The sequence below is a fragment of the Staurois parvus genome, unplaced genomic scaffold (assembly GCF_062004578.1).
Source record: "Staurois parvus isolate SC_StPar_1 unplaced genomic scaffold, SC_StPar_1.0 ptg000147l, whole genome shotgun sequence".
NCBI classification, from domain to species: Eukaryota; Metazoa; Chordata; class Amphibia; order Anura; family Ranidae; genus Staurois; species Staurois parvus.
The window spans coordinates 7,757,831-7,774,443 of record NW_028317943.1 but is presented as its reverse complement, the minus strand read 5'-3'; the positions used below and the strand labels follow the sequence as shown (position 1 = coordinate 7,774,443).

General features: G+C 40.1%; 1 protein-coding gene across 2 annotated transcripts in view; it reads left to right on the top strand.

Moving 5' to 3' along the window:
* Positions 1 to 16,613, top strand: part of NELL2 (neural EGFL like 2) — a 347,194-nt gene that overhangs the window by 87,125 nt on the left and 243,456 nt on the right. For both annotated transcript variants that reach the window (XM_089674010.1, XM_089674009.1), the window contains exon 3: positions 6,156 to 6,306. In XM_089674010.1, the coding sequence (XP_089530136.1) occupies positions 6,156 to 6,306 (151 nt within the window). The remainder of the gene's footprint in view (positions 1 to 6,155; positions 6,307 to 16,613) is intronic.

The window sequence follows — 16,613 nt, the reverse complement described above, 5'->3', positions numbered from 1 at the left end:
CATCTTTAATAATACCAGCCCATACCAGTACCCCAAGTCCACCTTGCTGGCGTCTGCGTCGAAGTGGCCGTTACTGGTCCAGCCACAGGACGATCCATCTGTCAAGTGTCACTCTCATCTCATCAGTCCATAGAACCTTTGAAAAATCTGTCTTCAGATATTTCTTGGACCAGTCTTGACATTTCACCGTATGTGTCTACTCAGTGGTGGTCAGGTTTCAACCCTCCTTACCTTGGCCATGTCTCTGAGCACTGAACACCTTGTACTTCTGGGCACTCCAGGCAGTTCTGGAATATGACAGCACTGGAGGATAATGGGTTCCTGGTAGCTTCACATTTTTAGTCTTCTCAAATCTTTAGCAGTTCATTTTTTTTTCTCCACATGTTTATTGCGACCCTGTTGACCATTTGCAACAAAACATTTGATAGTTCTGTAATCATGTCCAAATATCTTAGTAATTTCAAGAGTGCTGCATCCCTCTGAAATACATTTTACAATTTTTCACTTTTCAGAGTCACTTAAAGCTCTTTTTTGGCCCATTTTGCCTAAGGAAAAGAAGCTGCCTAATAATTATGCACACCTTGATATAGGGTGTTGATTTCCTTAGGCCACACCCCCCCCTCATTACACAAATACACTCACCTGATATGCTTAAATCCAATAGGTGGTCAAGTTTATACAGCTTGGAGTTGGTCAATATGCATAAAAATGATTTGGTCAAAATGCCTAATAATTGTGCACACGGTGTACAGATGGCATATTACATCAGTCAATGTTAGATCTTCTGTAAAACCTCTAAGCAGAATAGCATTCAGATGGCATGCCTTAACCTAAATCTAAAATATGTTTGTTAAATAGTTAGTCTGGCTGAAAAAAGACAAACGTCCATCCAGTTCAACCATAAAAAAAAGATATAATCCTACACCCACAGTTGATCCAGAGGAAGGCAAAAAATCCAGCAAAGCCTGATCCAATTTGCTCCTGTAGGGAAAAAAATCCTTCCTGATATCCTTCAGATATTCCCTGGATCAACTTTACCTATAAATAGTAACCAGTTATATTCTGTGTGTCCAAGAAAGAACCCAAGCCTTTTTTTAAAGCAATTCACTGAGCTGGCTAGAATCAACTCTTGAGGGAGTCTATTCCACATTTTCACAGCTCTTACTATGAAGAAACCTTTCCATGTTTTGGAGATTAAATTTCTTTTCCTCCAGACATAAAGATTGCCCCCTTGTCCTCTGTGATGACCTCAAGGTGAATAAATCCACAGCGAGTTCACTATATGAACCACTGATGTATTTATACATGTTGATCATATCCCCCCTTAATCTCCTCTTCTCAAGAGAGAATAAATTCAGTTCTTCTAGTCTTTCCTGATAGCTGAGCTCCTCCATGCCTCTTATGAGTTTGGTTGCCCTTCTCTGTACTTTCTCCAGTTCCCCAATGTTCTTTTTGTGAATTGGTGCCCAAAACTGAACTGCATTTTCCAGATGAGGTATTACTAATGATTTGTACAGGGGTAATATGATATCTCTCTCTCTGGAGTCTATACCTCTTAATACAAGAGAGGATTTTTCTCACTTTAGAAACCGCAGCTTGGCATTGCATGTCATTATTAAGCTTGTGGTCTACCAGAACTCCCAGATCCTTCTCCACCATTGATTCCACCAGTTGTACCCCCCCTAGTATGTATGATGCATGCATATTCTTAGCCCCCAAGTGCATAACCTTACATTTATCAACATTAAACCTCATTTGCCACATAGTTGCTCAATTAAAGAGTGCATTGAGGTCGGTTTGTAAATTGAAGACATCCTGTAAGGACGTTATTCCACTGCACAGCTTGGTGTCATCTGCAAAGACTGAAATGGGATTTTTAATCCCAGACCCTATATCGTTTATAAATATATTTAAAAGTAAGGGTCCCAACACTGAACCCTGGGGTACACCACTGATGACCCCAGACCATTCAGAGTATGAATCAATAAACACTACTCTCTGAATATGATCTTTTACCCAGTTTTCTATCCATTTACATATGGATTTTTCCAAGCCTGTAGACTTTACACATTAGCCATGTGTGGGAAATGTGTCAAACGCTTTTGCAAAATCCAAGTATACCACGTCCATCACCACCCCTCTGTCCAAGGTTTTGCTCACCTCCTCATAAAAAAGATTTATTTGACAACTTCTGTCTTTCATGAATCCATGCTGTCTGTTGCTTAAAATATTTTTTTCCAGCAAGAACTCATCTATGTGTTCCTCTATTAAACTCTCCAGTATCTTCCTAACTACAGAAGTTAAACTAACAGGTCTATAATTACTTGGTAAAGATTTTGACAAATTTTTAAATATTGGCACCACATTGGACTTACACCAATCCAGTGGTATTATGCCAGTCGTTAAAGAGTCCCTAAAAAATGAGAAACAATGGCTTTGAAATGACAGAGCTCAATTCTTTAAGGACCCGTGGGTGTATGCCATCTGGTCCAGGTGCTTTATTCACCTTTATACTGACTAAATATTTTTGGATCATATCAATTGTGAGCCAATGTGGATCATCTGGAGCTGTGTCAATACCATGCCCATTATGGACAAGAGCTCCCCCATGCTCCTTTGTATACACAGAACTGAAGAAGGTATTTAATAAATTTGCCTTCTCTTTATCCCCAGTCACCCACTCTAGATTATTTTGTAAAGGTGCCTACATCCTCAGACCGGATTTTTTTACTGTTAATATATTTGAAGAAATTTTGGGGGTTGGTCCTGCTATCTTTTGCAATCTGTCGTTCATTTTCAATTTTTGCGGCCTTTATTTCCTTTTTGCATATTCTGTTATATTCTTTGTAATGTTTAAAAAATTATAGCATTCCTTCATTTTTATAGTTAATAAAACCTCTTTTCTTCTTATCTATAGCTTTTTTTTAACTTTGGCCATAAGCCGCATAGGTTTGATTTTTAGCTTTTTAAACTTGTTGCCCATGGGAATATATTTTGCAGTGTGTTCACATACAGTCTTTTTGAAGAACTCCCATTTCTGTGTTGTGTTCATTGGTGCCACTATTCCCTCCCAGTCTAAGTCTTGGAGAGCAGCTCTCAGCCTTGGAAAATTAGCTCTCTTAAAATTGAGCATTTTTATTTTTCCGGTATGTGCTTGCTGTTTACAGCTAACAATAAATGAAATAATTTTATGGTCAGTGCTACTGAGATGTTCTTTTATATGGACATTCGTAATAAGCTCTGCATGGTTTGAGATTACCAGGTCCAGCAGAGCATCATTCCTAGTTGGGACCTCTATGATCTGTACCATAAAATTGTCCTGTAGTAGGTTTAAAAATGTTTGCCCTTTAACTGTTGCTGCAGTACCATTAAGATCCCCCATTGTTATCACTGTCCCAGCCCTTGCAACCCTTTCGATCTGTGCAAGAAGCTGGGTCTTCACCTCCTCATAGCCAAGTTGCTTGTATCAAGATTATTATTTATTTAATAACTAAAACATGCAACTCTCATTAGATCTCTTGAAGATGCACAGTTAAAATGTACCTAAAGTTTCTGACTAAACCAGTCACATATCTAGTTACTTTGATGCAACAGCTTCATAAGGTACACAGAACAATTTTCTTTAACTTCCCTGATGGTGCTAAATCCTTGTTCCCTTTGTCTCATGCTTCCCCTCCCAGACACTTCAGCAACTGAGGCAGTAGACAAGACTAAATGTGGCTCGAGGCCAGGGGACAAGCTACAGGATTGTGAATCGGCAATGAAAATGCTGATTGCCACACCCCAACTCTTTTTTTTGCTAATCTCCCTGCAGTGCAAGTTGGCACAGCCTACTTGAGCATGGCAACTCTGCTCTGAATTCAGGAGAAATTAAGATTTTGAGGGGGATGAAACGCGGAGATTTGTAATGGTACACTAGGTACAGCGCCTACAGGTCGTACAGAGGAAGGAGTGGAGAAGTGGTTAATGTACAAGCCACATATACTGGGAGGATGGAGATCAATAGTTTAGATGTGCAAGATAAGGAAGGTAAATTATTAATATACAGGTCACATACAGAGGAGCAATGGAGATCAGATGTGTAGGAGAGGAAGGGCATGAAAGGGCTAATTGATGTTGCTGCTGCTGTGATCTGTTTTTGTCAGGAACAGATGAATGAATCATCATTCCTTTATTGTGTTTCTCCCCTTCCTCTGTTTAACTGCTTCCCAATCGCCCTATAGCAGATATACTGCTACAGGGTGGCATGGTTGCGCAAAATCACATATATATACATGATTTTGCATTTCCAGGTAGGGGGTGCGCGCCCCCTACCCTCACCGCCATTTGTGGCTGTCAATTATCGGGTCCCGGCCGGTGTTTACTCGCCGGCGCCCGGTGGTTGCCAAGCATCTCCAACAGGGAGGAGAACTGTATGTAAACAATACAGTTATCCTCACTATTAGCTCGTGCACACTGCTTTAGATGGCTGTGCACAGCACAGCAATGCAAAGCAGTGTGATTACAGTGAAGCACACACACGGCTTACTGTGAAACAGCACACAGCACAGTTAACCCTTTGATCACCCCTCATGTTAACCCCTTCCTGCCCAGTTCCCTTAGTACAGCGTCAGCGCTTTATTTAGCACTAATCACTGTATGGGTGTCACTGGGGATGTCGGTGACACCAAGTCAGTTCCCCCCCAGTGTCAGAATGCCAGCCGTAGTCCCGCAATCCCGTTATAAGTCGATGATCGCCGCCATTACTAGTAAAAATAAAAAATTCCAGTATCTATACCGCCATTTGTAAACGCTATAAATTTCATGGAAACCAATTAATTTACGCGTATTGGGATTTTTTTTTTTTAGCAAGGACGTGTAGCAGAATACATTTTGGCCTGAATTTATGACAAAATTAGATTTTTAAAATGTTTTTACTGGACATGTTTAATAGCAAAAAGTCAAAAATATTGTTTTTTTTCTCAAAATTGTTGGCCTTTTTGTTATAGCACAAACAATAAAAACCGCACAGGCAATGAATACCACTGAAAGAAAGCTCAATTTGTGAGAAAAAAAGGATGCAAATTTCATTTGGGTGCAGCGTTGCAATGGTACGAGAGGGATTGAACTATATTCTTAACTAGTAGTTAAGTATTTAAAACATGTCCTCACTCACCTCTTGAGCTGCATGTTCAAAGATACTCAAAGATTACAACGATTTGATGTTTCTTAACTTTTTCTCCTAAATGCTGAGGGCAGTCCTGCATAGTGCCTGCTCTGGATAAGTATCATGTGTTGCCATGATGCGAACAGGCCCGTTCCAAAACCATACCAATGAATGATGCTGTGCATCCTGCCTTAATGTGTCATTGGTTGTTATGGTACTGGCTATTGGCTCGTCCACACCATCGCAAATCGAGATACTCATCCAGGGAAAACTGCATCCCTTGCTGGCAGCACCCAGGGGAAATCCAAATGGCATAACAGAGTGCCACAGCACCCAAGTTGACTGTTCTAATAGTGGCTTTCAGTCAGTTCAGAAGACTTTAGAAACACTTGCCTGTTGTGTGTTTTACATCAGAGGGATGACAGGCTGCCAAGATTCTGCTCTAGTGTAAAAAAGTTTTGATTTCAGCTCCTCTCTTGTAGAACTTTAAAAACAAGCCCTCATTTACCTATGTGGCTATAGTTAATATGGAGAAATTCAAGTGCTTTTATTGCTTGTCTAGTACTGTATGTCTTAATACTTTCCATAGTGCATGGTCCAAGCACAGATTCACTTGTATGTTTTCATTTTTTTTTGTTACTAAAGGCTAACAATGTATTCACAGAAATAAGAAGAGATCCATATACTGTCAGGTCTGTGAATGTCATGCGAACAGCTGCCTTAGCAAGTACCTATTAATAATGAATTAAACATTAAGTACAATGGTAAAAGCTGGACATCAATATTTTACAAAAATGTTCAATGCTGAAAACAAGTATATTACTAATTATGTAGTTGTGTCCTGGTATTTCTAATAATTTAATGGGATAGAATGTGAAGTTGTTTACATGTAAATGGTTTTACTTTATTGGACAGCTGTAAATTCTAAAGTTAGACATAGTTTCTGCATACAGGGTAGTTCGGCAAACATGTTATAGTGAAGAATAACATTTTTACTTCTTTCTTTTAGATACATCAAGAAATTTAAAAGCGTCAACATCAACATCAGAAATTTTTTTTCAAAAACTGAGGAATAAACATGAATTTACCATACTGCTGACTGTAAAACAGGCGGTTTTGAATTCAGGTGTTATTCTTTCGATTCATCAGTCTGATCACAGGTAACTTAAGATCTGTTTTATTTGTATAACCTAACATAATACATCACTGCGTACCAATCATTTGGCTTTTGTCTAACAAGGGAAGATGAGATTGTTTTATAATGATTGAAGCATGTATGCAAAGCTTGGGGGCAAAGAGCTTACCTGCAGAGTGCACAAGAGGTATAAAGAAGAATGTCCATTTGGGTGAATTGCCCTTATAACTGTATTTTCAATGAACCACATTTAAAGCAGTATTAAACCCAGAAAACAAAAACCGTAATCTACAAGGTGGTATAAAAAAGGTTCAGAGACTAGTTTTGTAACATGCCAACAGTTGGCAGCACAAGGCTGCATGCACAGTTACAGGGAGCACCAACCTATATAAGTCAGTGTTCCAAAAGACATCATCCTGTGTACATTGGGAGCTGTGGAACTGGTGCTTTTCTGACCACATGCTTTACCACGTATGCAATTTCATCATGGACAGCAAGTTATAACAAAGGGTAAATGTGAAATTGTGCATGAAACTGGGCAAATCTATCAGAGAAACGTTTAACATGATTCAGCACTTTTACGACAATGCTGCAATAAGTTCTTCAAGGTGTTTTGAGTGGCACACATGTTTCAAGAGCAGATGAACATCAACTGGAAGACGACGAGAGATCAAGAAGACCTTCAAAGAGCTCAACCCCTGCAGAGGTTTAAATGCTGAAACCATTCGGCAACATGTGCATGGTGATTGACTGCGAGCAATCCACAACATTGCTGCCATTGTCGGTGTGTCATATGGAACAATCCAGGCAATCCTCACGTGTTGCTGCCAAATTTGTCTCCACGCTGCAGTAATCTCACTTCCACACCCACCCTACTTGCCAGAATTGGCTCCTGTAGAATTCACCCTCTTAATGAAGATAATGATCCAGCTCAAAGGTTGCCCTTTTGACAGCATTGCAGAGATCCAGCATGAATAGCAGAAGATGCTTGACATGCTTCGAAAAGAAGACTTCCAGGATACATTCCTGAAGTGGCAGGAATAGTACTTTCAAACTTTTTGATACCCCCTCGTATTGCAGCTTACCACTCCTTAAATACAGTGGCTGTATTAGTTTTCGCCTGGCCACCAACACACTTCATGCCTTATGGTTTCTCAGCTCTGGATGGAGGAGCAGCGGACACCTTTAGACAGCAGCATTGTTATTCTGGGGAGCGTAGTGTTGGATGTACTAACAAATAAAAACCAAATTCCAGCTAACACTTTTCAAGCATGTATTTATTTTTTTTCCTTTTTTACGATAAAGATTTTAAAGTACAAAATTAAATGTAAGATACTTACCAATTGTGAAATCTTTTATCGATGTTACATGGTCTGTCTGAACCCTCCAGCTGTCACTTTTCTGGACTGTTAAAAGAAGTTAAATAAGAGACTTACTGGCTGAATCACCAGGTGAAAATGAAAATAGAAAGGGAAAAAGCCTAAAGAGAACAAATGCAGCCAGAACATCTAAGAATCAGACGCAATATAGTTATTTTCTTTGGGTTTAAGACCACTTTAAAATCTTAAAGTGGAGTTCCACTCGACCTATCAAAAAATAAAAGTCAGTAGCTACAAAAACTGTAGCTGTTGCTTTTTAAAAAACAGCCACTTACCTGTCCCTCGGCCCTACGGTGTGTACCCCGCAGCTCGTTTCACTGGCCGTCCTGTATTCCAGGAGGCTGGCATCTTCAGTGTGGGCACCCGGCTGTGATAGCTTGTGGCTTCACAGCCGGATACCCACTGCGCATGCGCGAGTAGCGCTGGGCTTCATGAATGGTCCTGTAGTCTTCTGGGACCTGTCACGTGTCCCTAAAGACTACAGAAAGGGAGGGAGGGAGGACACCTTCCGTTTCCGATCGCCTAGGCGTTCAGACCGGAAGTGGGAGCGGGTACCTGTCAAATTTGGGTACCCGCTCCCCCCTGCTCCCCAAAGGTGCCAATCCTTAAAGCGGGGGGAGCAGTCCTTAAAGCGGAACTTCCCCTTTTGGGTGTGGAGCTTCGCTTTAACTCTTACTTTAAATAAATCTTGTGCTGTGTAGTAGGGCTGTGTAAATCTCAGAACAAAAATTCAACTTCCCTATTATGTATTTCAACTGTGTATTTTGTTTGTATTGAGTTTACGTTTAAAAAGCTAATGGATTCATATAGTTAAGTAAAAATGTAAATGGGGCTGGTCACTTAAATATGTTTTGCTTAGGATTATCTTTTCGGTTCATATTGCTTGTATAGCAGCAACAAGGTTTTGCAATGTAAAATATTAAAGTAATTTCAGTAAAAATTAAATTTTTCATTATTAATGCCATTGTAAATTTTGAAAGTTGCCCGATACATCTCTTACATCTCTATGCAGCTATTCGGGCGATGAGGATCGGAGAGTATCAACAACATAATTGTTAGAGAGTTATAGGTTTTTTTTTTTATTATTATTATTATTATTATATTTATTTTTGTGCTAATGAAATAATTAAGCTTAAAGGAAAAGTATAGCCAAAGCTTTTTTTGACTATACTCCTTTGGATCACAGAAGTGCAGTTTGCTCTGCATTCCTGTGACCCGCTTTCCACTGACAGCGGGTTGAAGAATGCTGTCAGCTGATGGCACAGAGCTAATCCAGGTTTTGAAAAGATCCCCTCAGAAGCCTTAACCAGCAGCTGGCTCAGCTTCTCAGCAGATCGCTGAGCCTGAGCCCAGTTGCTCCCACCCCCTCCACAGCCCAGCGCTCCAGTGAATGCTGGAGGGGAAGAACAGAGGGGAGAACTGAGAGATCAGCAGTGTTTGATTGCCCCATTCTCAGTCTTCGAGCCTGCGGGGGACAGATGCCAGGAGGGTATAGTGTGTGTGTGTGTGTGTGTGTGTGTGTGTATGTGTGTGTTTTTTTTTTTTTTTTTTATTATTATTGTTATGCAGGATTTATATAGCTCCAACAGTTTGCTCAGTGCTTCACAAGTACAGGTACAGTACTTTTCCACTTAGCAATACCAAAATCACATTAGTAATCTGATATCTGCTCTACTGAATCATGTGAAATTAACATTTTACTGATAAGTACACTTAAACGAGAGAAAATGGTCTATAGGAGGGGTTAATATTTAAGTTAAATGGTGGATGTTAAAAGAAAACAAATAAACAAAAAAAACCCCACCAAAATCTTTGGTTATGGGTTAGATTCTATGCTTGAATCTTGAGCTTTTGGCCACCCTATCAACAAGGTTGAGTGGAACTGCAGTGAAAGCTTCTGGTACTGGTAGCCATGCATGCAGTGTGAGTAATCTCTACAGCTAGTATATAGCAAGAAAACCTAGAAGAGGCTCTAACCTCACTCATACTACCAAATACGTGTTTTTATTCTTATTGTGCCCCTGAGAAGAAAGTGAGAAGAAATCACCAAGTAGGGCTAAAGAGATGGAAAGGCTGTAACCCCTCCTCAAGAAAATAAAAAAAAAAAGCTTTGAGCATGGCTTAAATATGTGCATATGAATAATGTATATGTGTGTGCGACATAGATTTAAATATGGATTTTACTTTTAGCTATGTTATTTTGCAAATATAATATAAAGCATAACAGACTTATTCTATTGAACATCTGCATGTAATTGAACATACTGCTTGCTTATTCACTAATCTTATTTTTATGTTGCCTTCTTTGACATTTCAATGAGAATTATCAAGGCATGCACCTGGTATATATAATCTCAGCCAATAAACGTTTGATTGATTGAAAGGTTTGTGCGCACAGACATGACATTTCACACTATATAGATTCAGTATGCTATAAAAAAAAGGTTTATGTGCTTGTAAAGAGCAATAAATACCAAGCTCTATGAGCGGTGGAAATTGGTTTCACTAAGTGACCTTGCATCATGTTGATCATTTGCTTGTAAATTAAAATACCGCACTCTCTGTAAATATTCACAGGATTCTTCTACATGGTTTTCTAGTGACCATGCATTATACAGAACTTTTATCAGGAAGTTTTGTTATTGTTTTCACTTTCAGGGAAAAGGTATAAACCCGGAACACTTTTCTGGATGTTATTGCATTAATCAGCTGTTCATAGAGTTTAAAAAAGTTCCACAGCATGGTTCACCTTTTTTTTTTTCTTTTCAAAAAAGTACAAACCTGTTTTGGCCCCCTTTAACTATTTATCTATCAAGCAATCTATTTGTACTCACAAATGGCTTTGTCAATGTATTCATAATTTATTATTTGAATGTAAGTCCATATTTATCTGGAGATAATGTTGGTGAAGATTTCACCAACCAAAATTCCTATTGCTTGTCAAATTTTCTTTTAACTTGAGTTTCTCATGTGTGCTGCTTCAATTCTTCATCCTCCTTACTACATACAACAATTACTTCTTTTGATGCATGGACTAAGGCTACTTTGTTACTGTTTGCTTGATAACGGGTGTATGCCTACCCAAAATATCAGTGGAGCATGCACAAAAGTAGTGGTAACACTGCAGAGGGTAGATGACCCTGCAGATCGTTGTCATCAACAGGTTGCTGGCAGGATCAATATGTATTTTATTTTAAAAAAAAAGCACACAACGTTATAGAAATGTATTGTAGATGCTATTTTTTTCTGTTTACTGATGTGTCCATTTAAAAGCATTAAACAATCTGTGAGCCAGTGGACAGGTGCACGCACAAAACATGTTCATATTTAACCATTTCAATACCGTGTGATTTTACACCTTCCTGCCCAGGCCATTTTTCAGGTTTCAGCGCTCTCACACTTTGAATGACAATTGCGCGGTCATACAACACTGTACCCAAACTAAAATTTTATCATTTTCTTCACACAACTAGAGCTTTCTTTTGGTGGTATTTAATCACCGCTGGGGTTTTTATTTTTAGCTAAATTAACAAAAAAAGACCAAAAATTTTGAAAAAAAAAACACATTTTTCTTTGTTTCTGTTATAAAAGTTTACAAATAAATAATTGTTCTTCATAAATTTAGGCCGAGATGTATTCTGCTACATGTCTTTGGTGAAAAGAACCCAAATTAGGATGTATTTTTTAGTTTGTAGGAAAGTTATAGAGTTCACAAACTATGGTATAGATCTGAATATTGATCAATCCTGAAGTACTGACAGCCAATCTAATTTCTTGAGGTCCAAGAATGTCAGAATAGTACAGATATCCCCAAATGACCCCTTTTTGCAGAGTAGACAGTCCGAAGTACTTCATAAGAGGCATGGCGAGTTTTTTGAAGTTGTATTTTTTTGTCATAATTTTTCGGAAAATGAAAAAATTAAAAAAATTATTTTCAGTATTTTTTTTTTTACATACTGTCACCGGTGCAGTACAGCATCTTCATATAACTGGCATGGCGGTGAACATGGACACTGACTGGTGACAGTATGAAAAAAAAAAAAAATATATATATATATATATTTTTTATTTTTTTATTATATTTAATTTTTTATTACATTTTTTTAAAGATTTTTTTTTCATATTTTACTATGACCAAAGTAGTACAATGTTACTATAGTAACATTGTACTACTTTGGGGGAGTGATCAGTATTTTTTTTTTTTTTCTTTTATACACAGTTTGCTTATAGCAAAGAATTACTTTGCTATAAGCAAGCATTTAGCTGAATGAAATCGATTCATTCAGCTTTTTTTTTTTGTGCTTAGCTGTGATTTGGTCACAGCTAATCACATGACATGTGCATGTGACGTGCTGTGACCATTCACAGCTAGGCACTAGTATACAATGGATGGCATCATGAATGAAGCCATCCATTGTATACAACTATCATGTGACCTGCTGTGATTGGTCACAGCAGGTCACATGGTACCAGCTACGGGAGCTGGTACTCGGATCTGTCATCGGCCATGTCCGAGGTGCACGGCCCGTGACTGATCCCGCTGCTGCACCGCTCTGCTGTGCCGCTCTGCTGTGCCGCAAACTGTGCATGTGCGGGAGCACGCCAAATGGCGTGCACCCGGAATTTAGGAGCGCATTTCAAGCCGCCAAACGGCCATTGGCCGGGCGGCTAATGGTTAAAGCAACATGTACTGAACTGTTAGAGAGTCTGTATATATAGCCCTACAGAACAGACAGGGCACAGTCCACATGTGTTTATCTGCTGCTTTTCTGCTAACCAGAAACTGAATTTTATTATAGAGAAGAGACCTAGAGTTTAATTATAGATGCAGCTACAAGTTATAAACACTTCCATTTACTGGTTGAAGAATATATCTCTACTGAACACTGAAGTAATTGTTGCAAAATACATGAACAATGTATTGCAACACCCCCATTCAACTCCTCCTCCTTATATTAGTCTCTTTTCGGATCTCAGTTCTGGTCCACTTTTGTTTCTCTTGGGTTGGAAGTCTTTGCAGCTCATCCCATTAACCACTTGCCTACCGATCACTTATACCCCCTTCTTTACCAGGGCAATTTTCAGCTTTCAGCGCTGTCACATTTTGATTGACAATTGCGCAGTTATGCAAGATTGTACCCATATGAAATGTATATCATATTTTTCTCACAAATAGAGCTTTCTTTTGGTGGTATTTAATCACCGCTGGGTGTTTAACTTTTTGCGCTATAAACAAAAAAAGTGCAAAAAAATTTGAAAAAAAAAGTTTCTTTGTTTCTATTATAAAATTTTGCAAACAGGTAATCTTTCTCCTTCACTAAGATAATTACAAAAAACCTCCTGCGCTCACAAGGACTCCTACCCTATAACCTTAAGCTGCTGACACTAAACTTATACCCAAAATAAGTGAATAAACAGTGCATAAATTATAAGTGCAGCGCTAATTAGTATCTAATAGAACCGTAATACAATATATACTCAATCCCCAAAAAAATCCAATGTACTCAATACATATACAGTGTCATGCATGTATTCCCTCATGGGGAATATCTCGTGCAAAAACGTGAAAAAGAAGTAATATATACTATAATAACATATATACTAATAATAAACAGTGCCACACAAAAAGTGCACAAAGGAATAAACGATAGTTCAAATACGAGAAAAGTCCAAAGTTAATAATAATAATACTGATGATGCTGTGCTTAATGATGAACTTCACACTCCACTCTTCATGCAAAATTATGTGCAGTGTACGTGATTCACACGTGACAATCCTTAACAGCCAAAATGCCCCCTCACCTCCTTCCTTAGACCCCAAGGGGCCAGCACGCTTTCAGGATCACACAATCCTATCAGTATGGATCACTCTCTAGAAAATATCTTCCTCCTCCAGCGTCCACCAGTTTAGCAGCCAGCTCCTCCCAGGGTCATAGTAAGACACAAGCAGAGACCCTCCATAGTGCAACCAGTAATTTTATTGGTAATAGGTATAAAAAGTAGATTTCCACTCACAAAACGATGAATCTTCCAGCCTCCTACCACATGCTATGGGTGTACTGCATGGGTAATACACAGGGTGTTCCAATATGGCCCCCACGCCGGAAATGACGTCACCGCGATTACCGGAAGCTCCTCCCCATGTACCGACTAGTTGCGTCACGCCCACTTCGTGACTTCATCAGGGTTACACAGACAATTTGACTGTGATGTCTTTATTGCTTCTGGTGTATTTCCTGATTGAAGCCTCTTGCGGCCTGGTTTCTTCTTGTTACCCTGATGAAGTCACGAAGTGGGCGTGGCGCAACTAGTCGGTACGTGGGGAGGAGCTTCCGGTAATCGCGGTGACGTCATTTCCGGCGTGAAAGCCATATTGGAACACCTATTACCTATAAAATTACTGGTTGCACTATGGAGGGTCTCTGCTTGTGTCTTACTATGACCCTGGGAGGAGCTGGCTGCTAAACTGGTGGACGCTGGAGGAGGAAGATATTTTCTAGAGAGTGATCCATACTGATAGGATCGTGTGATCCTGAAAGCGTGCTGGCCCCTTGGGGTCTAAGGAAGGAGGTGAGGGGGCATTTTGGCTGTTAAGGATTGTCACGTGTGAATCACGTACACTGCACATAATTTTGCATGAAGAGTGGAGTGTGAAGTTCATCATTAAGCACAGCATCATCAGTATTATTATTATTAACTTTGGACTTTTCTCGTATTTGAACTATCGTTCATTCCTTTGTGCACTTTTTGTGTGGCACTGTTTATTATTAGTATATATGTTATTATAGTATATATTACTTCTTTTTCACGTTTTTGCACGAGATATTCCCCATGAGGGAATACATGCATGACACTGTATATGTATTGAGTATATTGGATTTTTTTGGGGATTGAGTATATATTGTATTACGGTTCTATTAGATACTAATTAGCGCTGCACTCATAATTTTTGCACTCTTTCTCCTTCACTGATGTGCGTTGATGAGGCAGCACTGATGGGCACTGATAGGCAGCACTGATGGGCACTGATAGGCAGCACTGATAGGCAGCACTGAGGGGTACTGATAGGCAGCTCTGAAGGGCACTGATAGGCGACACTGATAGGCAGCACTAATGAGGTGGCACGGATAGGCGGCACTGATAGGTGGCACTGATGATGGGTACTGATAGACAGCACTGACTGGAATCACTGCTGGGCATTGACTGGTGGCACTGTTAGGCACTGACTGGCACAACTGCTGGTCACTGACTGGTGGCACTGACTGGCAGCACTGCTGGGCACTGGTGGGGGCACTGGTGGGCACAGGTGGGTGGTACTGGTGGGCACAGGTGGGTGGGCACAGGTGGGTGGCACTGCTGGGCACAGGTAGGTGGCACTTCTGGGTGGCACTGGTGGGCACTGCTGGGCACAGGTGTGTAGCACTGCTGGGTGGCACTGCTGGGCACAGGTGGATGCACTGCTGGGCACAGGTGGGCAGAACTGGTGGGTGGCACTGCTGGGCACCGATCATCAGGGCACTGATCATCAGTGCCCTGATGATCGGTGCCGATCCCTGCTCTAACAACTGCTGGTTCTCGGCAGTACTTCCCTCACGATCTGACAGCGTGAGGAAAGTGCAGCCGAGAACCGGCAATTGCATTTCGCTGTGATCAGTGTGTCATTGGACACGGCTGATCATGTGGTTAAAGGCCGCTGTGATTGGCCTTTTACCACATCCTGTGATCAGCTGTGTCCGTAGGACACAGCGATCACGGAGATCGCTGGGTGCGCGCCCCCGGGGGCGTGCAGGAGAGCGCCTTCTGGGAGGACGTCATATGACGCCCTCCCAGAACTGGCCGGCCGCAGTGTAGCCGCCATTTGGCTATCTGCGGTCAGCAACTGGTTAACCTGGCTCCTGTTTTAATGCTGCACAAGCAACATAGAACAGACAATTTGACTGTGATGTCTTTATTGCTTCTGGTGTATTTCCTGATTGAAGCCTCTTGCGGCCTGGTTTCTTCTTGTACAGTACTTGGATTGATTGTATTAATTTTTATTTCTGTGTCACTTTGTTGCCTATCATCTTGTGACACTGATGTGGAATTTCCCTCAGTTTGAAGCGTTTGTGTTTTATATCATTTTGAACACACTAAAGTGTCATCATCACTTACACTTCTAATGATGGTTACCTTGTTTGTATCTTGGTATATTATTCTGTATCCTTTTTTGAGATTCACTGTACCCCACAAAAACACCTTCCTTTTGCGCTAGCTTCACATTTTGTATGTTTTTCTTTTAGGATGTCCACATAGGCTTTACTTCCAAAAATTTTAGATGGTTCAAATTTGGGGCTTTTCCATTCCACGGTTCATATGGAGTTTTCTCAGTTGATTGGTAGTCAATTTTGGAGATAGCATGCGGTCATATTTGCCTCCCCCCCCATTATGTGGTTGGCATATCTCCATCAAACAGCATGGTTCTTGCACTCCCACACAGAGTACAGTTCATTATTTCTGCAACCCCGTTTTGTTCTGGGTTGCATGGTACAGTAGTTTGAAACAGTATGCCATGCTTTCTGAGAATCACCTGTGTGTTATCATCTGTATATTCAGTTCCATTGTCTGTGCGCAATACACTTGACATTTTGCCAAATGTTTTGCTTACTTGAGCCACATACTGTTCAAGTTTCTATGGTACTTCATTTTTATTGTGTAACAGATATAGTATAGTATAGTATACCTGGAGTAATCATCTATAAAGATGAGAAAATATCTCTTCTTTCCTGGAGTCAATTGTTCCATTGAACCACAAATATCTGAATGAATTAAGTCCAGAGGTGTGTGTGTGTGTGGTTTTTTTTTTTTTTTTTTTTTGCCTTGGAAAGGCTTTTCTTGTCATTTTTCCTTTTTATACAGCTGGTGTATTTCATTGTTTGATTACATGGACTATTTTTTTATGCCCCTTGCATAGTTA